The 25,430-nt window shown below is 43.7% G+C and overlaps 1 protein-coding gene across 5 annotated transcripts in view; it reads left to right on the top strand.

The window, feature by feature from the left end:
• ST3GAL1 (ST3 beta-galactoside alpha-2,3-sialyltransferase 1) overlaps nucleotides 1-24,223 on the top strand; it is an 85,993-nt gene extending 61,770 nt beyond the window's left edge. For all 5 annotated transcript variants that reach the window (XM_063327573.1, XM_063327577.1, XM_063327575.1 and 2 more), the window contains 5 exons: nucleotides 8,750-8,946; nucleotides 12,133-12,312; nucleotides 16,853-16,898; nucleotides 19,186-19,305; nucleotides 20,949-24,223. In XM_063327573.1, coding sequence (XP_063183643.1) covers nucleotides 8,750-8,946; nucleotides 12,133-12,312; nucleotides 16,853-16,898; nucleotides 19,186-19,305; nucleotides 20,949-21,122 — 717 coding nt within the window. In that variant the 3' untranslated portion in view covers nucleotides 21,123-24,223. The remainder of the gene's footprint in view (nucleotides 1-8,749; nucleotides 8,947-12,132; nucleotides 12,313-16,852; nucleotides 16,899-19,185; nucleotides 19,306-20,948) is intronic.
• The last annotated feature ends 1,207 nt before the right edge of the window (nucleotides 24,224-25,430 follow it).

Raw genomic sequence — 25,430 nt, 5'->3', positions numbered from 1 at the left:
TGGGGAGACCCATGTGATGAGCTTGAACTAAACACAGGCAGAGCCCTTGCCAGAGAACTGTCTGTCTGCCAAGCTCAGTCTGCCCTCCCTTCCCATTAACCCTGTTGCTGTACAACCCTGTTGCTGAGCGGTGCGGTTGACATGCCTGAGGGATGGGATGCCATCCAGAGGGACCTGGACTGGCTCAAGAAGTGGGTCCATGTGAACCTCATGAGGTTCAACAAGGCCAAGTGCTGGGTCCTGCACATGGGTCTGGGCAACCGCCAGTACCAATACAGGCTGGAGGATGAAGGGATTGCGAGCAGCCTTGCCAAGAAGGACCTGGGGGTACTGGTGGGTGAAAAGCTGGACATAAGTCAAGTGGTCTACCTTGACTTAAGCAAGGTGTTCAACATGGACTCCCACAGCATCCTCATAGGAAATCTTAGGAAGAGTGGGCTTGATGAACAGACAGTGGGGTGGATAGATAACTGGTTGAAAGACAGAGCTCAGAGGGTCGTGATTAGGGGCACAGAGTCTAGTTGGAGGTCAGTGACGAGTGGTGTTCCCCAGGGGTTAGTACTGGGTCCAGCCCTCTTCAATATATTCATCAATGACCTGGATGAGGGGACAGAGTGCACCCTCAGCAAGTTTGCTGATGACACAAAGCTGGGGGGGGTGGCTGACACACCGGAAGGCTGTGCCACCATCCAGAGAGACCTGGACAGGCTGGAGAGTTGGGCAAAGAGGAACCTTATGAAATTCAATAAGGGCAAGTGTAGGGTGCTGCACCTGGGGAGGAATAACCCCATGTACCAGTACAGGTTGGGGGCTGACCTGCTGGAGAGCAGCTCAGCTGAAAGAGACCTGGGAGTCCTGGTGGACAGCAGGATGACCATGAAGCAGAGATGTGCCCTCGTGGCCAAGAATGCCAATGGCCTCCTGGGGTGCATCAAGAAGAGTGTGGCCAGCAGGTGGAGGGAGGTCATCCTCCCCCTCTACTCTGCCTTGGTGAGGCCGCACCTGGAGTGCTGTGTCCAGTTCTGGGCTCCCCGGTTCAAGAAGGACAGGGAACTACTGGAGAGGGTGCAGCAGAGAGCTACCAAGACCATTAGGGGACTGGAACACCTCTCTTATGAAGAAAGACTGAGGGATTTGGGTCTCTTCAGTCTGGAAAAAAGACTGCTGAGAGGGGATCTTATCAACACTTATAAATGCTTAAAGGGTGGGTGTCAGGAGAATGGGGCCAGGCTTTTTTCAGTGGTGCCCGGGGACAGGACAAGAGCTAATGGGCACTAACTTGAGCATAGGAAGTGCCACCTCAACATGAGGAGGAACTTCTTTCCTTTGAGGGTGGCAGAGCACTGCAACAGGCTGCCCAGAGAGGTGGTGGAGTCTCCAACTCTGGAGACATTCAAAATCCACCTGAATGCATTCCTGTGCAACGTGCTGTAGGTGACCCTGCTCTGGCAGGGCTCTTGGACTACGTGATCTCCAGAGGTCCCTTCCAACCCTATGATTCTATAAACTGGCAATGTGAGCTTGCAGCCCACAAGGCCAACTGTGTCCTGGGCTGCCTCACAAGAAGCATGGCCAGCAGGTTGAGGGAGGTGATTCTGCCCCTCTACTCTGCTCTCATGAGGTCCCACCTGGAGTATTGTGTCCAGTTCTGGAGCCCTCAGCACAGGAAAGACATGGACCTAGTGGAACGGATCCAGAGGAGGTACACAGAGATGATCAGAGGGATGCAACACCTCAACTATGAGGACAGGCTGAGAGAATTGGGGTTGTTCAGCTTGGAGAAGAGAATGCTCCAGGGAGACCCTTTTGCAGCCTTCTAGTACTTACAGGGAGCTTATAGGAAAGATGGGGACAAACTTTTTAGCAGGGCCTGTTCTGATAGGATAAGGGGTGATGGCTTTAAACTAAAAGAGGGAATATTTAGGCTAGATATAAGGAAGAAATTTTTTACACTGAGAGTGATGAAACACTGGCCCACGTTGCCCAGAGAGGTGGTAGATGCCGCATCCCTGGAAACATTCAAGGTCAGGTTGGACGGGGCTCTGAGCAACCTGATCTAGGTGAAGATGTCCCTGCTCACTGCAGGGGGATTGGACTAGATGACCTTTAAAGGCCTTTCCAAGTCAAACTATTCTATGATTCTATGATATGTGAATGAAAATTATCCATCCAAATAGTCCCATAGCATTAGAAGTATCCCTCTACTTCTAGGAAAACAAGGATTGATTTCAGAGCCTAATGACCAGTATTTGAGATGAAATGACGTTTGGGGCCAAAGGATGGGGTGGTTTCACTTGCTTGATTTCACTGTACATGGCTGCTGGGCTGCTTCATGGTTTATTTGCAGAATATATTAATTAAGCTCTTCTAGTGTGGTAGGATGTGGCTTTTTGGAAGGAAATAATCCTCACTGCTGTGAATAAAATTGCATTTTCCATACTGGAGTTAGTGTTTTCCATACTGGAGTTAGTGGTACCACCTGTGCAGTGGGAAGGAGCAGGGAAGAGAAGGGTGGTGTTACCATCCCTGCAGCGGCTCATCCTGCTGCACAGGGCAGGGCTGTTTCTGGAGAAGGCAGCTGAAAATGTACCTGGCTCTTTCTGTGTTCATGGAAACAAGGGGGCTGTTGTCAGGGCTGTTACTTGCTTTTCATTTACTTAAATCTACTGAGCTGATAAATTCCCCTTGGTTACTTTAGTCATGTAACAAATAATGGCCTAAATTCTTCTCCCTGGGTACACCCTGGGGGCTGCTCTGTGCTTATTGTGACTTAGAGTTGGATTGGAGTCCTCCTCTCTCGGAAATGATCCGGGCATTACTCTGGACTGTAACCGGCTTGTTAGAAGAGACCCTCCCTTCCTTCCTCCCTTCCTTCCTCCCTTCCTTCCTTCCTTCCTTCCTTCCTTCCTTCCTTCCTTCCTTCCTTCCTTCCTTCCTTCCTTCCTTCCTTCCTTCCTTCCTTCCTTCCTTCCTTCCTTCCTTCCTTCCTTCCTTCCTTCCTTCCTTCCTTCCTTCCTTCCTTCCCTCCTTCCTTCCTTCCCTCCTTCCTTCCTTCCTTCCTTCCTTCCTTCCTTCCTTCCTTCCTTCCTTCCTTCTTCCCTCCCTCCCTCTCCTCCTTCTCTCTTCCCCTTACCTATACATCTCTCCGTCTGTCCGTCCCTCTGGACATACATCCTCCTATCCATCCTATAGTCCCTCCTATCCATCCTATAGTCCCTCCTATACATCTCTCCGTTCTGCCTTCCCTCATCACACACACAGGGGTTGTGAGAGTCTCAGTGTTTTGGAACTGGCACTTTATTTTACGTGATGCATTTCTTTCTGTTTGTATTTTCTTTCCCACCTCCCTAAGCTGGGTTGCCTGCAATTCTTTCTCTGTTGTTCCATGACACAAATGCTGTGGATATTTCCACTAAATTTAGTAACTTGTATATAAGGAAACAGGGCAAGAATTGTATGCTGAAACACAGCATAGCCTTTATTTATAGCTTTCTTGTTTTATTCTCGGTGTTTTTCGGCATTGTTTTTGGTGGTCAGAAAGTATAAAAAATACAAGATCAGAACCTGCTGTTCTAAATCCAAAATTACCCTGTTGAGGTTGATGAACTAAAGCTCTGATAAGTAAAATCAGGCTCAGAGTTCCTTGGCAATCTTATCTGTAGCACATTGTTCATAAACTACCACGTTATAACAATTTTTATCTACAGTCTTATGATATTTGAGGGGTTTGCTTTCTTTTTTGTTTTTTTTGGAAGAAAGCTCAGCTCTTGGGGCCGTGTGATTAGCGTATCTGAAAGAAAATGTTAGCTTTTAGTCCTTATGTTTGCAGGAAAAATGTAATATATGGCTTAAAGATTTGCTAACCAGACGGTGAACAAAAGGGCATCCCCAGTACATGCGCTGGGGAAGCCATGGAAGCTGCACTTATTTGTAAGACGGCAGCAGAGCTACTTGGCACCTGAGTCATGCATTTTGAATGCACTTTGTAGAAAATTTGCCCAAATACTTTGATCACCATAAGTCTTCCTTCAAACTGGGACACTCTCCGTGATACTTTGAAAAAAATACAAAGGGCTCACAGCTCTGAAGGTAGAGTGATGCAGAAAGTGGTACCAAATCCAGCCCAGGTTCCAGGTTCTAGACCCAGTGCCTGCTACGTGCCCAGTCCCACCTGGTGTTGTACTGCTTGGGTGCAAGCGTGACATTTAGACCAGCCTTGGACACAATAGGACAACCTGACCCTGGGCTACCTCTTATCCCTGCTGGCAGCCCCCACGTATGACCAGCTGGGCTGCAGCTCCAGGGTCTCCTACAGCAAGGACAGATGGATCTGAAGGTGGTCCGAGCTCATGGATCCCTCTAAGCACTGCAATGCGCTCTGCTGAGCTGCAAGCCTCCTGCAGCCAGAAATGAGGGCACACAGAGCCGGTGGAGGTAGGGTCTGTGCTCCTTAGAGTAGTGTGGAGGTGACCTGCACCAGCCATGGATGTCAGAAATCATATAATTTGGCATACGCATATTATTGTATGTTATTTACATAATGTATGCACATTACATTCATATTTAAGAATGCATATTTTTTGACAGACACAAATCATTAAACAAAGCACAAGCTCCTGAAAGCCCCTTTATTCTTCCTCTTAATCTCTTTGATGCATAGTAATTGCAGGACATTAAATATAACAATAATACTGCCATATTTTCCAGACCAAGGAGGCATTTTTAAAATTGATGGTTTCCTTTTAACCTCTTCCTCAGTCTGCAAAATGGAGATTACCTGGATTTGCCCCACCAGGCTGTTGCTAGGATTAATCTTTGTACAATGTCTTATAGCTGGGAAGCGCTGCATGAGTATTAATGCCTCTGAACTGCTGCAGCGAGGCAATTAGTGGCTGTGCAAAAGAGATTCTCATGGGGCTTTATTCCCTCTTTGTCTTTTAAAAACAGTTTAAAAAAAAATTAGGAAAGCCACAAAGAACAGTACTGCTACACCAGTTTCCCCATAGGCTGCCTGGCCATGGGCTTGCGGGGCTGCCCCAGCAGCGGTGGCTGACACCAGACCCACACCTCTGGGTTGTGTCTTGATCCATGCTCCATCTGCATCCACATCACATCAGTCATTATAGGTCAAGCATGATATTTTCTACCTCCTAATAAATTGGGATTTTTAAGGTGTATTCAATGCGCTGACAAACTTGTCCATGGATGTGGGATGCACAGGCACCAGGAGAGCTTTCCCCTGACTGTAACTGTGTCCTCACCACTCCAGGCCATTAGCTCTGAGCAGCCTTGGCTTAATTCTCATCCTCCCCTTGTATCCCCTTAGCTGGGTTTCGGGTATTGCTTCTGGTGATTGCTGGTGACATGATGGTATTGGAGAGCCCAGGGAAACCTTGCAAGAAGTTTATAAAAGCAGCAAAGTCCTTTCTCATCCTTAATGGAGGTGTGCACACTGTGGTGTGAGAAGAGCAAAAGGCTCTTCCTCGGAAAGACATTCATGGGTAAAGAAAGGAAGTGCATAAACATCGAGGGTTCTTTTTTCTTGTTTTCTTTTTTCCTGTTTTCTTTTTTCCCCTCCTTGTTTTTTTTTTAAATAAGATGAAAAACCAGCTAGTAAACTTCCGTATGTGAAATGGAGAGTTTCTGAAGCTGGGATGTACTTTGTCTTCCCTGTGAAGATGATTAGGAAACTTCTCAATCTGGACTTCCAATTATAGTTTTTAACAACCTGAGGTTGTCGGCTCTCAAGTGCCAGGCAAATATTTTATGGAGGGGAGCTGGAGTGTTAAGTGGTATTTTCTATGTGGACACAAGGTAGGTTAAGATGCTTTTTGGACTCGGGCAAGAGGTTAAGCTGCATCATTAGACATGGTGTTGCTTGCACAGACTTCCGAGAAAAGCAGACACTTCACTCAGGACACAGGGGTCAGGTATTTCAGCATATTTAAAGTCCACTTCTAGCAGCTATACCCATAGCCATACCCCTGGCACACATCTACAGCACTTGGAGGGAGGATGCTGTCCCAGCAGAGCCACGTGGCACTGACACGACTGCCTTGCACGGCATGGACAGACTTTCACCCAGTGCTTTTGTTGATTCATGGGAAAGGCCAGACTGGTGGGAGCTTGTTTACAAAAAAAAAAAAGAAAAAAAAAAGAAAAGATAACATTACTCAAAATAAAAAAAAAAAGGACAAAAGTTTGGTGTGGGAAAGTGAACTCTAATTGGCTTGTAATTGTAATGCTATTAAAAAGGTCTTTTTTGCAGAAGTCAAGTAAACATTGTGCAACAAGGAGCTGGCTGCACATTAAGTCTGAGCTTTTAAAAGCTGTATCTGCCTTGGAGTGAACCAGCTTCATTGCCTGCCTGCTCTCCTCTATTTTACTGAAATGTCAAAGACCAAGCAGTGCTGATTGAAGATTAGGCCTGAAAAGTGTAGTCCAATCAGATAATCACTCAGGAAATTAAAATGGAACAGTTTTAATGAGTTAAGGACGGAAGTCTTATTGTATGGATGTTCAGCATCCAGTGCAATAAGGTCATCATCCTATTTAAGGCCATTCAGGGATTGTCTAACGTAAGTAATAATCTCTGCTGTGGAAACTTTGCAACCGAGGGATCATAGGATGATGGTGTCCTGCTTTCTTGCTAGTGCTCATGTTTTAACTTGGTTTCAACAGAGTTACTCTGGAGTGATAGCAGCACAACGGAAGGAGAAGGCAGACTCCTGTTCTGTGTCGATGGAGGTGCCTGTCCACGATTATGTTTCTTACCATTTTAATGCATCAAACAGAAGTCAATACTCCAGGTCCTTTCCTTTACTGATGCTATCATTCTGGCTGAAAAGGCAATTTAACTTAAAAAGGGGTCTCAGATGCTTAGGATTTTCTGAAAATTACCTCCTCATCTGCATTTTCTGAGGCAAAATCAGTTCAAGAATAAGTTTTGGGGGGTTTGTTTGTTTGTTTGTTTTTGTTTCTGTTTTTGGTTCGGTTCAGTTTGGTTTGGTTTGGTTTGTTGTTTTTTTTTTTTTTCTTTTTTCCCAGAATAACTGAAGTTCTTAAAAATGTTTTGGTGCATGTTTGGTGGTTTTCCTTTTCATTTTTTAAAGACAGTTAAAGCCAGCTCACCTTTACAGAAAGAGAGTATACATGGGTGGATACACATACATGTTCAAATAACTCAAAATAAGTTCCCTTTTTTTAAAAAAGATTGGGGTCTTTTTCTACATTATACACACAATACTACACTCTAAGACACTTATCCATTTATTTTGAAGTCTGCAGTGCTTTCCATATATTCAGAGTAAAACCAGGTTAGATTGGATTCATCACGAACACGCAAGAGTTTAGATATGTCAACATGTGTTTGTAGCATCACACACAAATTTAGAAGATTACCTTTTTCACTTAAATAATTCATTCATCCACTGAACAGTGACATAGGTGGTAATAATGAAAATGGTCTGGGCATCCTAATTGCCTTGCATCCAAATCATCTTGTGCACTCCATAGATGAGTACATAGGCTAGCAAGGATTAGCAGGAAGATTAAGTCTATGTATGTAACATTTCTTTGTCTTCTTTGTTTCAAGTTTTCTTGGCCCCAATGTCGTCGTGTAGCTCTGAGCTCCACAGACCTGCTGTTCGTTTCAGTGCAAATAAGGGTGCTTTGCATAGGTCTGCAAAGAGACAGCATGAAATTTAAACAAAAATTACAGTAATACCTCTGTTTGTGTTCGTGTGTGTGTGAGAGAGCAGGACAAGTTTACAGTTCCTGGTGCAGTCAAGGGAAACACATGGGAAACTAAAGCCAAATTACCCCAGGCCATTGCTGGGAGTCGTGGGAAAAGGTGTTTCTGCTCCCTCCCTCCCTCCCTGTCTCTCCTTGCCCTGGGCTGGCAGAGCAAGGGCTCAGGCTTTTGGCAGATTTTGTGTTAGGAGCCATTCTCTATTTGTGAACTTGCAAGCGAGCAGCACCATGAAGGTGGGCAATGCTTTTTGTGAGCCTGCCAGCACTCCCAACCTCTTCGGTAGCCCTCAGAGGGCAGAGCCCCAGAAAGGGCGTGCCTGGCCATCATCTGTCCTGCACCTTGCCTACACCTTCCCAATCCGGCCATTGTTTCCACCATGCACCACAGAGCTGCTACAAAAGAGTTTCCCTCCATGGCAACAGACACAATGACCAAGGTCCGGGTGGTTTTCTTCATCCTGGAGAATTTTTTAGGTGATTTTACATCTCCAATCCACAGTTTTAACTCTACCATGATTTCCTATTGCACCAGCAGCTGGTTCCTCCATAGTCCAGAACAGCAGCAATAAGGTCTCCCACTCCCACTTCTGGCATATACCAAAATTTGTGGAAGAGGTGTCAGTCATTTCTGTGCTCCATCAGGTTCCCTGAGACTCTTCTGCCCTTCTTAGGACGGAAATCTCATACATGTCCTAACAGAAGGTATCTGGCCCAAGGTAGGATTAGGCTTATAGATACCAGAGAACATTATTCTGCTAAGGTCAGCCTTAGGGAGAATGAATGATCTGTTCCACCATGGCTAGATAGAGACTGAGGAGGTGAGGGAATCCAAGGAAAAGGAAGGGAAAAGGGGAACTAAGTTTAAAAAGTTAATGGGAAGAAGACAGTGTCTGCAGGTAGATGCAAGAATGGTCTTTGAGAAGACATTTGAAGTTATGTCTTGCTTACAGAGAAGTTAGCGATATTGGTAACCTGGAGTGACTTTTCTCCCTAACAGAAATTGCAAGGAGAGAAAACTCCGAAGAATATTAATGCTACTCTCAAGGAATTGTTTGGGATCATTCCTGGGGATGGGGATCCACTGCAGGAGCGAGGCACTTACACGTGCAAACGGTGCGCCGTCGTGGGCAACTCTGGGAACCTTCGGCAGTCTCAGTATGGACAAGATATTGACTCCCATGACTTTGTTCTCAGGTGAGTAGGCACCCCCTCAGCTCCAGATGTCTCTGTTGTTTAAGATTCACTGGTATTTTTGGGGACAAGTGATCAAACAAGATTTCAGGGGCTATCCAGTGAAATCCGGTACTTTGGTCGAATCCAAGTTCCAGGGCTGCAAGCTGTGTGTTTTGGAGATATGACCTCATGTTTTATCTTGGGAAAAAAAAAAAACATGAATAGGTGTTGATGCCTGTAGCTTGTTCTGCACTATCCATAATTGCCTGTGTTAAAAAATACAGCTGAAAAAAATTGCAGTTTTGAGTAAAAGTGATTTCTGCAGCTAGTACTCACAAGTGATCTTTTACACACTTAATTGACTGCATCAGATTTGACTTTTTTGCACTGGTTCATTCTTAAACGACAGCAGTGTGGGAAAGCCAAAGTCTCTTTGCAATGGGCAGGAGAAAACTGGTTGGCTTCAGCTACTTTGTGAAGAGTCACATCGCCTCTTCCTTTTGAGGCAATGACGGTTGGCTATTCTGTCCCACTGAAACGCAAGTAGGAACTAGGTAAGCAGAGCTAATCACCCAGAGAGCAGCCGAGATACCTGGGCTGACTGGGTTAATCTCCCAACTTCTTGTCCAGCTTTCACACCACAGCTGCCAGTACAGCACAATTTCAGGAGCAACGCAGGGCAGGTCAGAGGGCCTGGAAAGGAGGGATTGCTATTGAAAACACCACATGTGGGATTACGCTCTCAGAAATGACATGACCTTTAGCAGAAAGCTGTGCACTGAAGTCAAGCGTGAATCAGCAGAAGATCAACACTATTTGAACTGTTAAGCCACTTTAGGCCACTTGGCTTCCAATGTGGCTTGGACACACTGCAGAGACTTTAGATGACATCTAAATATTCATGATAAATCATTTCAGGTGTTGCTTCCTTCAGCTGCATGCCTTGTCCTCTGGCAAAAGTAGGTCCTCAAAGGCAGAGGCAGCCAACTTTGTCTTCAGGTCCAAGAAAGGAAGTGAAAAGCCCTCGACATTAATCTTGCAGGTTGCAAATGGGAGGCAGCTGTGGTGTATTTATGCTTAACTCCATGTCCCTCGCTATGGAGACAGCCCTGTTCCTGTGTGGATTTCCTTATCTTGCGTGGCCTGCGTTTCCATATTCGTGCAGAAAAGGCTCTGCTAGACTCAAAGGCTATTTTTTTGAGTAGTAACTAAAGAGTAACTCAGTTGCGGCTTTCTGCTTTGAGGCCTAACCCTTCCCATAGCCATGCATCCCCGTCAAGGAAGAAACTCAATGATCTGAAATTGAACCTTCCAGGCTCTGATTTCTCTTTTAGGGATCTCAAGCCAGGTCTGAATCAATGGCACAAGGTTTTAGGATTCACGGTGGAAACTTGTGCGGAGAAGGTGACTCCTGTATGGGTTAAACCAGAAAACAAAATCTCTGGTGACCTGATACTCCTTTGCATGTGCTCTGGCAATACAGCCAAGAGCAGGGAAGAGCCAGGGAGTCTGAGGGGACACCTTTCCTTACAAACACTGTGTTCCAGCCCACTTTTATTTTTTACCTATCTACTTTCATGACTGAAGGAAATTCCTGTTTAGTCCTTCCTGCTTAGACTGGGTCTGAATTCCACTTTCTGCCATGCCATGCAGGCAGCCCCACCACGGATGCTGGGGAAGGTATAGGCCTGAGGACAGGGTGTGAGTAAGATAACTAAGATGCCACCCTTGGCTTTGTCCTGACGGAAAGAAGACACCATATTTTACGCATCAGACTGACTAATCTCAAGATAAAACATAGTAAGTCTCATGCGTTACCAAGTATTTCCACACAGTGCAATGTGGGTTGCTGGCAGGGAAGAGGCTAACTCAATAACAAGTCCTCACAGGCTGGCAGGATAGTCTGCCTATGCTAATAAATCCCTTTGAGGGAGTTAAACTTAACTAATTCACCTGGGGGAGCATTGCAATAACACAGCCTGGCATAATCGTGATAAACAGATTTTACCTCCCCCATTATTATTGACCAGGGCGACATGTTGTCTGACAACGTACAATGCTTCTCATCATCTCCTCAGCTACATCCTTCCTTGTCCTCCCTGCACTTCTGCAAGGAGCTGAGCTAATGTCTCTGTAGGAGACTCCACTGGGCTGCAGAGAAACTCCTTTCTGCTCAGACCCAGCTTGGGCGTTTCTCCATGGTTTGGCACAGCACCATGGATTCATGCAAGATCAGTCAGAGCCACTTTGGGGATCTCTAACCTGCATTACTCTGTGCCACAGAAACATGCAAATCTCTGCTAGCAGTGAGCTAATGCATCGGGGAGGGAATCACCGATGTGTCCCCAGATTTGCTTTCAGGAGGGAACACATGCTTAGAGGTGTTTCTGCAGTCCTGAGTTCAGAAGCCCCTCTGTTCCCTGTTCCCTGATACACCCAACATAAGGTAGCCCCGTTTGGCCAACAGGTTTTGGCAGAGCCCTGGTGGGCCCTGGGCAGATCTCCATGCACTGACCCCAGGGTTACCTAAAGCACACCACGTGTGTGCGGAGTGACCCTAAGTAGAGGTATCACAGTTGGAGAACATACTACAAAGTAAGGTTTGAGTAAACGAAGTGTCAGCAGCAGGTCCTGGATTTGTCACTGTGGCTTTGGTGCCTTTTCATGGGAGGACCATAAGGAATATTTGCTGCTTCTTATCACACATAACATGGTTTGTTACCTTGACCCTAGACATACAAACACACCTGTACAGATGGGGGAATGAAACTGCAAGAAGTCAAGCTGATGGACTTCAGGGAAATATTTTTCTCACCTACTGGAGGCTTCAGCTTTAGGATTAAAGGACATGTGTCCACATGTTCCTTTGACCAGCTCTCTGCTGACTGTAAAGGAAACCCAGGGATGTACTCAGAGATACACTAGCTTGGCTGAAACTCCCAGTCAGTCCAAGGAATCCCACACTAAAGCTGAGCTTTCATTTACTTTTAATTTATCCACTATTGGTGATGGTCATTTCATCCTGCTTGAGGACCACTACACCCTGTCAAGTCTGTCTGAAGAGCCTGCATACAGCAGTCTCCTTAGCCATGGGAGCATTTTCCTGCCACCTCAAGCAAATGATTTGGGGAAGAATCACACATGTTTGTATCTACCTAATTCTTCTCCCGCTTCCTTACTCTCTCACTTCTTACTTTTGGGCTGCAGAATGAACCGTGCCCCCACCACTGGCTATGAATCAGATGTTGGGAGCAAGACCACTCACCACTTCGTTTACCCTGAGAGCTACAAAGAGCTGGCAGAAAACGTGAGCATGATCCTGATCCCCTTCAAAACCCTGGACCTGCGCTGGGTTGTCACCGCTCTCACCACAGGCACCATCAACTTGTGAGTAAGGGCAGCCCCGAGGGAGCAGGCTGAAGGGGTGGGAGATCCCACATGTTGCTGTAGGACAGAAAAAACCACACTCAGCAAATCCCCGCTTCTGATAAGGCCTAGGGGACCTTTACAGACCCCTCAGGTCAGGGTTCAGTCCTGAACACTTGCTTTCTAGGACAAGCTTGATGTTATGGTGCAGTCTCTGAGGCGAAGATCCAGATCCAGCTCTTTGCAGCTCCACACAGTGGTCTCAGAGAAATGAAGGGGGGATTTTTTGCTGCTGGAGGTAGACAGTTTGAGCAGTGGCTTCCTGGGCTTTGGGGTTGAGTGGCTTATTCTGGGTTTCTGCTCATCCTTCCTCCTCTCCAGTGCCTTGAGAGTACAGTGCTTGCAGCCAGCATGCTTGTACCCAGACATACCCATCAGAAAACCATCTGCACTATCAAGTGTTCAGCAGGTTGTTCATTCAGCAGTGGTTCTAGAAACATGGATTATCCCACCTGAGACACTTGGGTGGCCAAGTGGTCCTCCAAGATATATTCTGCTTGCAGAAGAGGACAAGGAGGCAGAGAGGGATGTGCAGGTGGCTCACAGGAGGCAGTGAGAGCAGAACCAGACTGGGATACTTAGTCCCCCATCCACAGCATCCTCCCTGGACAGGTCGGTCAGGAGTTCTGTCCGTCTTTCCTGGTGGAAAGTGATTGAGAGCTGTGCAGAGGAGACACCATTGTGTCACCTGTATGTCCTAGCTTTAAATTAACATGTTTTACCTGGCAGTAATGTGCCAGGCTAGTATTCATTCTCTCTTTCTTCTTTATGCTTTCAGGAGTAAATGTCCTGCTTAATACATTTATGGCAGCACTAGAATTAGAAATGCGCACAAAATGTATGTTCCTTCTGGATGCCTGCTAGCAGATTCTCTCCCTTCCTATAAGCTGTCTTTTCCTAATCCAGAGAATGAAATATGTGACATTTGTACTGTGCGTGAGGTTATCATCTGCTGGACGTAAAGCCACAGCCTAGTGGGATTGCTTGGTGGCGCCCTACTACACATTGGCAGCAACAGCAGATCAGATTACTTTATTCCAGAGAGAAGTATTTCAAGACATTTCAACTTTTTTCCCAATTTCAGAGTCTCAGAAGATAAAAACTCGAAAAAATATGTCCCTGTTGACTGGGGATAAGACCTGGTTCACATTTGTAAGCAAAACCTTTTGATGGGACAACAAATGGAATTTTATTTCTTATTTTCTTTCTCTTTTTTTCTCTTTGCAAATGCATTTTAGATTATTTTCGCTTCTTATTTAGGTTCTTTTAATTTGTAACTAATCTGGTTTAGTCTCTTTTTACCTTTTTTGCCACCAGCACAGTCATAAGGTGTCTTGAAAAAATCCATCTTCAGGACACACATATCTCGGAAAAATCAGCCCACTTAGAAAATTGGCTTAAAAATAGCACCCTTTTTGCAAGGCTTAGGGTTTTGTGGGTTTTTTGTTTTGTTTTGTTTTGTTTTTTCCTTTTTCCTTTTAGAAACTGTATTGATAAAAAAGATTGAGAACCTCTGCCCTTAAGCCTGGATCCAAATCCTATCAGCAGCAGTGTAAAGCTCCCAACTGCCTTCAATGGTGTTTGAATGAAGCCCCTTGCTGCATCTTTGTCATATCTGTGCCTGCACCAGGAAGAGGAGCCCACAGAGGGCCAGTTGCTGCCATCGTCACCCGTCTGTGTTTCCGTCACTGTCACTGCTCTGTGCCCAGATTGCAAAGCCATTCACTATTTTTTGTTGAGTATCTACCTTCAGAAGTGGCAGCAAGTACGTTGCAGTGGTAAAGTTGAGCGAGCGCTTAGCCTGTCAGGAAGATATAACTGGTTGACTACAAGGCACTCAGAGCACATGAAAGTAAAAACATTCTTGCTTAATAAATTACAGGATATATTATATATTTATAATTAGATGATACAAATGGGCTTGGTAAGCATCTGGTATAAATTAGTGTGTGAGTATTTAACCCCATGGAAGAAATATCGGTATTTTAAGATTTTTGCTGTACTCAAAGCAGGAATATTGCATAAGTAATAAGCTGGCATATGCTGGAGCAATAGAATCAGAAAATCATAAGCACGCAAATCATAACAATGCAGTTAACATAATTTTAGGCTAGCAGAATAAACCTATGAGCATGCATTAAATATACAATGTCAGATACAGTCTATAAGGAAATTGTTGACTCTGCATTTGTAAAGGGGAGAAGGCATCAAAGAAAAATAAAACCCTTCTGAAATTCAGTATTTTAGAAGAGAAGAAATACTTACCTTAGTGGACTCATAGTTAAAAAAGATAAGCATTCTGTATTACGGTTCAAAAGAAAAGCCAAACTGCAGATGGCCTTAATATTAGATTGAATTGATAATTGAATGATCCTCTCAGACGTGTCCCATTTGACTGATGGATGTCCCATTTCAAAGTGGCTCTCTAAGACTGAGCATTGTCCCAGAAAAGACCAAGAAAAGCCTTCTGTGACTGAAAACCTTCAGGCCCTCATCAGTCATGTATTTAGCCTAGTTGCCTTAACTTGCCTTCTGCAAGTCTTCTAGGAATCTCCATAGTGAAAAAAGCTCCACGGATCTCCACTTGGTTTGGCAAAGAGCAATTTTTGTATTCCTTAACATGTCCATGACTTCCACTTGGGTCAATGGTACAGTAAGTATCCTGTGCAGGTGGCCAGTGATGCTGGCAGACTTCACTAGAGTCCTGCCAAGTGGCTCATAGAAAATGTTTTCCAGATTATATGAATTCCATCTGTAGCCACCTTCATCACAGGCTTCACTCTTTGTCCCACTCCTGTGTGGTATTTACTGGGTCGCTAACTCCCTGGCTGTTAATGCAGCCTGGTTTTTATATGATCATAACGGCGTAGGTCTCCATTTGGTCTTAATCAGTGTGCCAATGCTTTCCGTGCGGTTGTATGAAATTCTGCAGCCAAGTGACAGCAGGACTTGGGTATTGCTTCTGAAAAATGAAATACCCCATGATTAAAATGACTAACATGTCATCTGACAAGAGCTACTGTAGTTTCCTGTTGGATTAGAGCTGTCTGCAAATACTGTCTTGAATATTGCATACCGTTCACTTTGGTCTTCTACTGTACCTGGCTAGATGTTCATGAAATATGGTCCTTTTGTTTCCTCCCCATCACCTTCTCAGAAAAGGCTGGCTCTTTACTTATATAATAATGAAAAGATTTTACCAGCAAAGAAGCCCTTTAAGTCTTCATAACCACAAAAGCCTACTTTTGCCAACTTTGCTAACCAAAGTCATGTGTGGGAAGCAGATGCAAGGGCGGATTTGCTGAGGGCAGATTAAGAAGCCTACGTGGATGTCCCTTTCCCTGTTAGCATCTCATGTCACATCTCAGGCGGGCTGGAACCCACCCATCACGTCTTCCACTGCATCCAGCCTAGAGTAGAGATCTAAGATCAGGGATGCTCAGAAGTACCTAAGGAGTTGAGGATATTGCCAGGTCACCATTGGTTTGAGAAGACTTAACACTAATGTTTCAAAGTGCTGATGATCCGTTGTTCAAAGAGAAATAAAACATTAATCATAGGAACCTTGTTGTTACCAAAAATCAAGCAAAAACATTTAGATTGAACTAATGGAAGGGTTTTGTGCTTTATCACAACCCATCTAAAAAGTACGCAGGGTATATCGTGGGATATAGTCTAGTTACAAGGCCAATTCAGAATTTTATCACTTGAAAGAAATTCAAGGAGATTTTTTCTTACAGCACTCGTGATGAGCTGTGCAATGCCAGCATGCACTGGGAATGAGATATGGGGAAGAACAGATTTTTTTGTTATCAAGAGATGACTCGTGATTTAGACCCAGTCATAAGGTATGACTTGGAAGTTTTATGCTGGGAAGTGCAGGAAGCCTTCAGCATCCCCCCGTGGAGGAGGGGAATAGCTTGCCGGTGAGGGGCTTTGCACTGGGAATGCCAGAGTTGCACAGAACCACAGAAATTATGAACTCTACTACCACCTACTCTGAAAATCGTGCAGTAGCTATAAGTATTAGGAGGCGAAAAGTCTCCCCCTGGTGGGAAAAGGTTTTTCTACCGTGAAATTAAATGGAAAGCCCTTCCTGTCATCAAAGACTGCAACAGTCATGATACAAGAATTAGAAATAATGGGCTTCACAAAATATTGACTCTACAGTATATTGTCAACTAAATCTTTGGTGTCCTACTGTCAATAATTAACTTTAAAAATTAAAAATGTATTGGCTTCCTATAAACTTGCTTCAGTGGCAGCTCAGTTTTTTCATGCTGTATTACTTAATTGCAGCCTCATTTTCCAACAACTTATTGAATTTATTACTTTAAAATAATTTGAATTTATTACTGCACAGGAAGAATAGTCCAAATTCCAAATATAGTCCAAATAGCCCAAATATTCCAAAGAATAACTTCTTTGGAAACACATGAAAAATTTAATATGTTGGGCTTTTATTAATCTTGGTGGTGCTTATTTTTTTTTCTTTTAACAGCACATATGTTCCAGTTCCACGGAAAATCAAAGTCAAAAAAGAAAAGGTGAGCAATGCTGGTTTGTGAATTTGTTCTGTGAGTCCACTTGTAGGTCTTTTGTCTCTTTGGGAGACTGCAAGAATCCATGGAACCCCTTGACATTCATAAAAACTGCAATCAAAATACACACACTTTACAAGGCTCAGCTAAGCTAAAGGTTTGGCTCCTGCGTGCCATCCAGGCCATAGATCAACCACTAAATAACTGAGGTTGGAAAGAAACTGCTTTTGTGACTATTCCATTGCATTATTGCTGTTCTGAAGGTTACATTGCTTCCTCTGGTACTGCTCAGGGAGATTTAAGGCGCACTGTTGGCCAACAGTGCTCACCCTCTGTGGCAGTTGCTCTGTTCCCTCCCGTTGCAGTCGTTTGGACGTAACAACACTTTCAGCTGTGCAGAGCATTTGGAGTGTTTTTTTTTAAATTTGATTACTTGAACACCAAGGATGTTTCTCACTCCTGGGTCAGTTCCTTGTAATAAGGAGCTAAGTGAACTCTGAACAAAAAAAGCTGTGTGTTTTCAAGTCAGTGGAGAATTCATGATGGTATCAAGGACTTTTGGGGAAAGCTCTTAGCTCACAGATGTAATAACTGCCAGTACCCAGTTATGGTTTAGTAATGGGTTTTTGTCAGAGTTAGGTTGATGGTTGGACTCGATGGTCTGAAAGGTCCCTTCCAACCTAGACAATTCTATGTCCCATTTTAATTCATAGTGTGGATGTGTAGAAAGCAATTGGTCAGGGGACCTCACTTCTCTGACAAGGCTGACGATGGACAAACCTCATGCCCACCCTACAGCAGTCAGAAGAGAGTCCATCCCACGCATACTGACTCATTGTCCAAGTATGCTGTGGTTTAATAGATTTGCCCTACTGCTGGAGGCAGGACTTCCCATGGGTAGGATGGTCATTTCCCTGTTGCACCTTTCGCCACTGTGCAAAGACTTTTGTTGTTATAGCTGCATGGTTGGAGGACATAACCAAGGCAGGGTACGTAGGGAGAAGTAAAAGACGTTTCCTTTTCTACAGACCCTCCAGCAAAATAAAAGTCTCATTCTCTCAGCTTTTGGAGAGGCTGATTTTCAGAGGAGCTCAGGCTTCTAATGTCTCAAGGGCTGGTAAAGCATGACGTTAGCCCCAGAGCATTAAAATTACAGATTAAAGCACATGTCCTTCATTCAGGATGCCAGGTTTTGCCACAGGCTTCAGAAGAGACCTTTAACCACTATCATTTTATTCCCTGTGCTTCAAACCACGGACCTCTGGGGGTATTAAATAATCACTTAGCTCATCCCTACCTGTTGTGAGGAACATATTAACCTCTGCAAAACCCTTGTGATATGCACTACGGCAGGTTGTTAAACTCACGTCACAGTTGAGTAGCACCAGCCCAGGGTACGGCTGGTGATATGCAGCAGGTTCCCAAGCATGGAGGTGAGAAGCTTGTATTTCTTCCCAGTTTGCGCAATGCAAAACACCCTGTGAGAAGTGATTACACACAGATACAATATCAGCAATTAACCTCTGACTTTGTAAAAGGAAAAGCCCTGCAGCTAACTAGATAGCACTGAAACGCTCTCACTCTAATTACAAATGCAGCATAGAGGGAAAAGTATCCCTTTGCCTAACTCAGGGAGGGTGGTTGAAACCAAGGGCTCCCATCAGTCATAGGATTTACTGTACACTCAGGTCTGATCTTAAGTGTGCTGTCTCCATTAGATGGCTTACAATTTCCCCAGGAGATAACCAAGTGTAATTTATATCTTTAAAAAACCCAAACAAGACGTGGTTGGCGTATTGTGCAGAAGATGCAGTTGCTGCTACGTTCCCACCCAAATTACAGTTGGACTGAATGATCTTAAGGGTCTTTTCCAACCTAAATGATTCTATGATTCTATGAAATCTGGCATGACATCTTATGCTTGTCTTGCTCAGGCCTCCAGCTCCCCAGAGCTCACCTGTGTTACAGCAGGACACTCCAGGGAGAGTCGAATGCCTAATTTTCTTTTCACTTGTGCCATTTAATACCCATTGGTTCCAGTAGGAATCACCCAGGATTTACATTAACATAAGTGGGTGGGGTATCCAGACGAATTCATGTGTAATTGCACATGGGAAATATTCTTGAATTCACTTAACTAAGGGACTTTATTTTTCCCTTTCACTTGCCCTCAGGAATAGCTATTATTCCTTTCTTCCCCACTCCCCAACCCCAGTGTCCTTTAGGGATGAAATGCTACCATTGTTTTTTTCCTAGGGTATTTTACTGAGCCTTTTTCTCCAATTTTGCCTAGATCCTGGTTTATAATCCAGCTTTTATGAAATATGTTTATGAAAACTGGCTCCAGAATCATGGGAGATACCCCTCCACAGGCCTTCTGTCTTTGATATTTGCACTCCACGTATGCGATGAGGTAAAGTCTGATTGTGTTTGGATATATGGGTAAAAAATCAGTATGTTTCACATTGAAGTGTGGTGATGGTGTCTGTGCCTGTCTTGTTAGTGGAAGTCCCGATTATTTTTTGCCTCACAGTTAAGGCACCAAGAGCTATTGGTGTTGCCCTGAGCATGCCCTCTGCTTCCAGCTGCCAGGCAAGAAAAGTACAAATCTCTTGGCCTTGTGTGACATTTCCTTGCCTTGAGTAGATGTATTGAGTACTCAAGGACATCTCAAATGGCACTTACGTTTGAGCAACTGCATTGAGGTCTTACCTGTTTAATCAGTGGAGCCAAGAGGATGATTCTACAAACAAACTTCCTGGTAAGACGTTAGGGGAGCAGAAGTGCTCCCTGGTCCCAGTGACTGTGCTGCCTGAATCACCACTGGCTGTAATGGATGCTCAGGAAAGTCCATTTGGATATCTAAATCTTAAACATAAACCCGTCTGAAGAACTTCGATGATTGTCTCTTACCTAAGTCAATTTGGGAAATGCAGATGGTCTATTTTCAAACTTGTGGGTTCAAAGCTTGTGGGTTTATGCAGTAGATTATGGTAAATGCCTCTGCTTCAGCAGTTACTTGAGGAAATTCCCTGGCATGAGTGACGTCAGGTGCTCCTAGGTGACTGGAGACTTAGCTAGTTAGTGTAAGGCCAGGTAAGCTCTATAAAATCCTGCAAGCATGGGCTTATCAGCATGGGAGATAAAAATCACTATGCTGGCAAAATCCCTGGCCTGGACACAGATCTGCTGATGAAAGAAAGCTTTTGTCACCTAGGCCTGTGTTGCTTGAAGAGGTGATAGAAATAGTCCTAATGATGCTGGCAGAAATTGTACCATAGTCAAGGCAGATAGGATGGGCCATTGGGTGGAGCCTGTTTTCTGGTAAGCAGGCAATGAGTAAGGCTCTGACATTACCAAAAATAACTTAAAACCGACTCATATTTTGGTGGGTCCACGTGTGGGTGGGTTAAGCTGCTTGTTTTGTGGGCTATGACCCATTCAAACCCAGACATATTGCCACACTCAGTTTAAATAAGTCAACTGAGATGTTTGGACTTTTTACCAGCAGAGGAGGCAGGCACATTGATAAATGAGCTGTTGGGAGAGGAAAGACCATACGAACAGACACACAAAGAACATAATGCCCATGTGCCTCTGAAGTAACTGCAGATGTCAAAGTGTATAAGAGGGGGTCAACATGGATCATCACTGGGAAGACTAGGAGCAAACCCAAAATTTTTCCACTCTTTGTGGCCTTAATCAGCTAAAGAGGAGATTCCCTTCCCAAGCCAGGGACCTCCTGAGATGAAACATCATGCTTAGAGCACAGGAATGTGTTTTTCATATTGCTAAACCAGAATTCATGGATAGAAATTTCCTTTGCTGTCTGGGTTCGAGTATGGCGGTGGTCTCAGCATACCTTAGGATGTAACGTCCCTTGAGCAGACCTTGGGCTGTTTTTCTGCTATTGCATCATCTCATGCAGTAGAATAGCTTGGCACACCACTGAGGTCCTCAGGTGCTTCTGCCTATAGATAAACTGAGAATCAAGAGAGTTTCTTTAATATTTCAGAGCTTTCTAGGCCATAATACTAGTTCTCTCTTACTTCCTAGGTGAATGTGTATGGTTTTGGAGCAGACAGCAAAGGACACTGGCATCACTACTGGGAAAACAATGCTTCAGCTGGGGCTTTCCGGAAGACAGGGGTCCATGATGGGGATTTTGAGTTCAATATAACTTTGACTCTTGCCTCCATTGAAAAAATAAATTTTTTCAAGGGCAGATGACCCTGGCCACGGGGAGAAGTGGGGGCTGCAATTTCCAACATGCAGCAGAACAAAGGTCAGTGAAGATGATCTGTGGGCCAGCCAGGTTTGAATGCATGAATCTGCGGTGGATTCGGAGCGTCTCCCTGCTGCAATGTTCATTGCAAGGAGCTCGGCCGAGGACCGGCTTCCATGCTGCACATTATTTCCTGTCTACAGATAGCTGGGAACTACCAATCGGTTGTGGGAATAAATGAATCTCTGCTTAGCCTCTATGGCTTGATTTCTGAATTACTGATGAAAGATCTGCCTGTTGCAATTAGGGGAAACTTGCGCACAAGAACTGCTGTTTGTGTGTCTGTTCTTTCCTTGACCGAAGCAGGAGATCCTTGAAGAAGAGTGAAAAAACTTCTGGGACTTGAGACCCACTAGGGCAGCTGTGAACATCATAGTAAGGATTACCTCAAAGCAATGAATTCACTTCTGCTGTTGATCTTCTTTTTGAACTGTCTCTTCTGTTTCCTCTATTGCTTCTGGTTTTATGCTGAATTAAGCAAAAAAGTGATGAGGTTGCCTGGAGTAGTATATATTTCAGCCATTGCCTCATTCTGCATTGATAATGTCTAGAAAACACAAATCAAATCATCTGTGATCATACATTATTTAATATTGGTTTCTATACAGCCATAACGAAAGAGAAAACAATACTGAAAACTCCAGCAAAAAAAAATGGCCTTTTTAGCCACTTGTTTGTTTGTCTTGTTTCGTTATATATATATATTTTTCTTTTTTGGTGGAAAATACTCTGGAATGCTCACTTTTATTTAATCAGTTTAAGGTTGGAAAGTGGACTTTTTTCTTTCAGTCGTTTATATGTGCCTTTTATAATTGTGCAACAGATGTGATTTTTTTTTAAAAAAAAGACAAACCCTAAATTAAACTTTTTTATAAAAGGGGGAAAAAATAACCAAAGTTTAGCCTCCATGTGGTATACTTTTGTAGTCAAAAACAATAATAACAGCTCCTATATTGTATGTGAGCAAATGCAAACAAGACTAATTTTTAAAGGTAGCTTTTACCTTTTTTATGGGAAAAGTTTCCAAAAGTTCCAAGGAAACTTTTCCTCTTATTTTTTTATAAATTTAGAAAGTGGTATCTCTTTACAAGGTCTCTATCTGATATAGAAGAAATATCATGGGTTGGGATATCAGCTAGTAGTACACCAGGAAACTTTTGCCCTGTAGCAGCATCTACAAGGACACAATCTAGGCAAGTTGATCCTATAGAGTAAACCAGACTTCAAAATTATGTGCATCTCTGGAGGAATGAGTGTGTTAATGTCAGTACCTCTAGGCAGTGAGAGGAGGGAAGTGACAATGGAGATTTTATATCTACAAATCTTTGCTGAAATCAACGCGTTTACTCCTCAAGGACCGATAACATATGAATCCAAGAACAAGGTTCAGGTAGTGAAGAATGGAGAACAGTGGCTTTTTCTTACTGATATCATGAAAATAGGATTCATGGATTATTGACCCATTCTCAGCTCTGGTGAAGCCAATGGAGCACCTGCCACAGACTTCAAGGAACTTTAGATCAGGCTTTGGCCAGAGCACCACTCACCAACATGAACTGCTTTACCCACATGAGTATTACTGGACTTGCAGCGTGTAAAGAGCAGAGGACGCCAAATGTCTGTGAGGGGGACTGAGCTCCCTTCACTGTACACACATGACCCTTCAGTTTAGCCATATGAAAAGGGCAGGATTTTCAAATCCTCATGCTGAGACCTGTTCATGATCCTCATTTCAAGAAACCCTTTCCCATCTTGGTGGCCATCAGAACTACTCACCTGCATGTCACAGGTGCAGCAAATTCAATGGGCTTACTGTCTTCTACATGTACTTTGTAAAAGAATGAAACATTTCCACCTGAACCATGATTATTTGTTTTAAGCATTCCCACAAATGATAATTTGTTTTATGCAAAGATGCTGTTGATCAATATGCTTCTGGTGATATGTCACAGTAATACAAGCAAAGCAACTTTTAGAGGAAAAAGACTCCGTGGATACCCAATGGTATCTTCACCTTGTGGCTGGATTTTGGAGATACTTTTTTTATCATGATCTTCAAATATTTTATTTTATTTTATTTTTTTCTCATGGACAGATATCAGTAATTCAGAAACATTTCATTGCTGTTTCAGTGATTTTTAGAAAGACTTGGAAGAAAACTCATGGTGGTTTGGTACCCAAATCCCATTGATATTTTTTTTGTCAGAGGTGGCAGTTTAAGATCAAAGAAAGTGGTAAAAAAAAAAAAGCTCTTTTCTAGCCTGTGTTGTTCTGAAAGTTTCCTTTTGCTGTCCAAATTAAATTTCCAGTTTTCCCCTGAATATTCTGCCTTTGACAGCACATATGAAACATCGTGGCTCATACTATTGTGGATAGATTTGGTGTCTTCATCATGGAACAAGATGCAATTCCCATTTAATTTTCTTGCCGACAGCAAGCAGTAACTGTCTACCACTGATGTTCATTTTTCAGAGCATGAGGAGAGTAGAGAGTGAACTTTTCTAGCTGTAGGATGAGCGATAGTCTGTGCCATCATGTTTCTATTCCAGAGGAACTTTTTCTAGAGTCCTTTAGACAACTGACTGTTGTGTTAGATCTTTATCTCGGTTTCTCTCAATTTTGCTGCTCTTTCAAATGCCTTCAGAATAAGGAGATACCAACAGATGATGCTGAGGGAAGAATTAATTCACACTGCCATTGTTGAAGACTGTCTGTGTTCCTGCTAGAAACTTTCTGTGTTTATTTTGTTTAAAAAAAAACAACAAAGGAAAAAACATTTAGCAACATGTCAAGGCTTCAATCTCTTGGACTGTATTTGCCACCACTGCAAAGTCTCTGAAGCACTCCTTGAGTGTGTGTTATGTTTTTTTACCAAAGCAAAATTTCTTGAGCACTTTTTTTCTCCCATGACCAGATTTTCTTCCTATTTTTCTTTGACTACACAATCAATTATTATAACCTTTTTTCTCCAATGTTGGGGAGTCTCACTCAATCACTCTTTGACATTTTATTTATTTAATTTTTCAGTATGATATGAATCAAAATAAATTTTTTATTGTAATCAAATCAAAGGTGTTTCTCTCTGTGCACACTTCTTCCTCTTCCTACAATATTTCCATTAGCTCCTAGAACCTCTTCTGTCACGTAACAGTGTAATGAAGCTTTATTCCACTTCCCTCCCACCCATCCCTTGGGCGACGCTGGCACACTTCAGGCTGCTATAAAACTTGTGGTCGTGAGCATCACACTGCTCAGCTTATGGCAGCTCTAGGCTTCTCTGGGGAAAAAAAAATAAACTTTATATGCCTGTGGTCTCTTGATGGATCTATGCTGTATTTAGGTGAAATATAAGGGAAATTAACGCAGACTCAGAAATCAGTGACTTGAGAAGTGATTCAACTCACTTGTTCTCTGGGACTGACAGACCTGCCTACCTTCATAGGAGAGATGCTGAGGATCCATCCCAGGTCCCTATTTTAAGAGTCTAATTTAGCATTTCCATTCATTGTTCAAAGGAGTGAGTAGGGTAGACCACCTAGCAGTGATGCAAGTTGCCCATTGAAATGCAAAATGCAAAGGCAAAACCTTGTTGCTTAGTGGTAGAAGCTCACGAAGACATCACAGGGCAGCTCAGGAAGCTCCTGTTCATATCAGACCAGCAGTGGTCTGATGGTCACAGTAAGAACTGCTTTCCAGTGGTACCTTCAGAGGACCAAGTTCTCAGGAGCTGCTTCACACTTTGGTTTTCAACCCTATACATGCTGCATCAGTGAGATATTAAGCACCGTTAATGGATATAGGCCAGCCAGCACCACGCTTGTTGAAAATGAGTGGGAAGTAGAGGCACGGAAGTATGAGGACCTATCCTAGTCACTTCAGGTCCCAAAGTCTAGTTTCTGCCAAGAGCTTCTATCACCTGGCTGGTCACAGCATTGTTCCAAACAGAGAAAGTAGGAGTGCTAACTTGGATTGGCTGTCGAACTCGACTGTCCTTCACAGTAGCTCTGTAGCTTCATACTTGCTGCTGTGCAGAGAAGAAGCAAAGCATTTACTCCTCTGATATCCTCAGCAAAGCAAAATAACACTAGGGAACAGCTTGCTCTTGAAAATAATTTTGCATTTTGCTTCATGTCCACTCACAAGAAGCACACTGAAATGCAGCTTCCAGGTCTGAAATGATTCTGTCAGGAAAGCAATTTGCATAAAATTATGATCTGAGGACCCCCTGAGACCAGTAAGACACGCAGCAGCAA

This window comes from Chroicocephalus ridibundus, chromosome 2 (genome assembly GCF_963924245.1).
Source record: "Chroicocephalus ridibundus chromosome 2, bChrRid1.1, whole genome shotgun sequence".
NCBI lineage: Eukaryota > Metazoa > Chordata > Aves > Charadriiformes > Laridae > Chroicocephalus > Chroicocephalus ridibundus.
The sequence above is the reverse complement of the archived record's forward strand: the minus strand, read 5'-3'. Positions and strand labels throughout refer to the sequence as shown.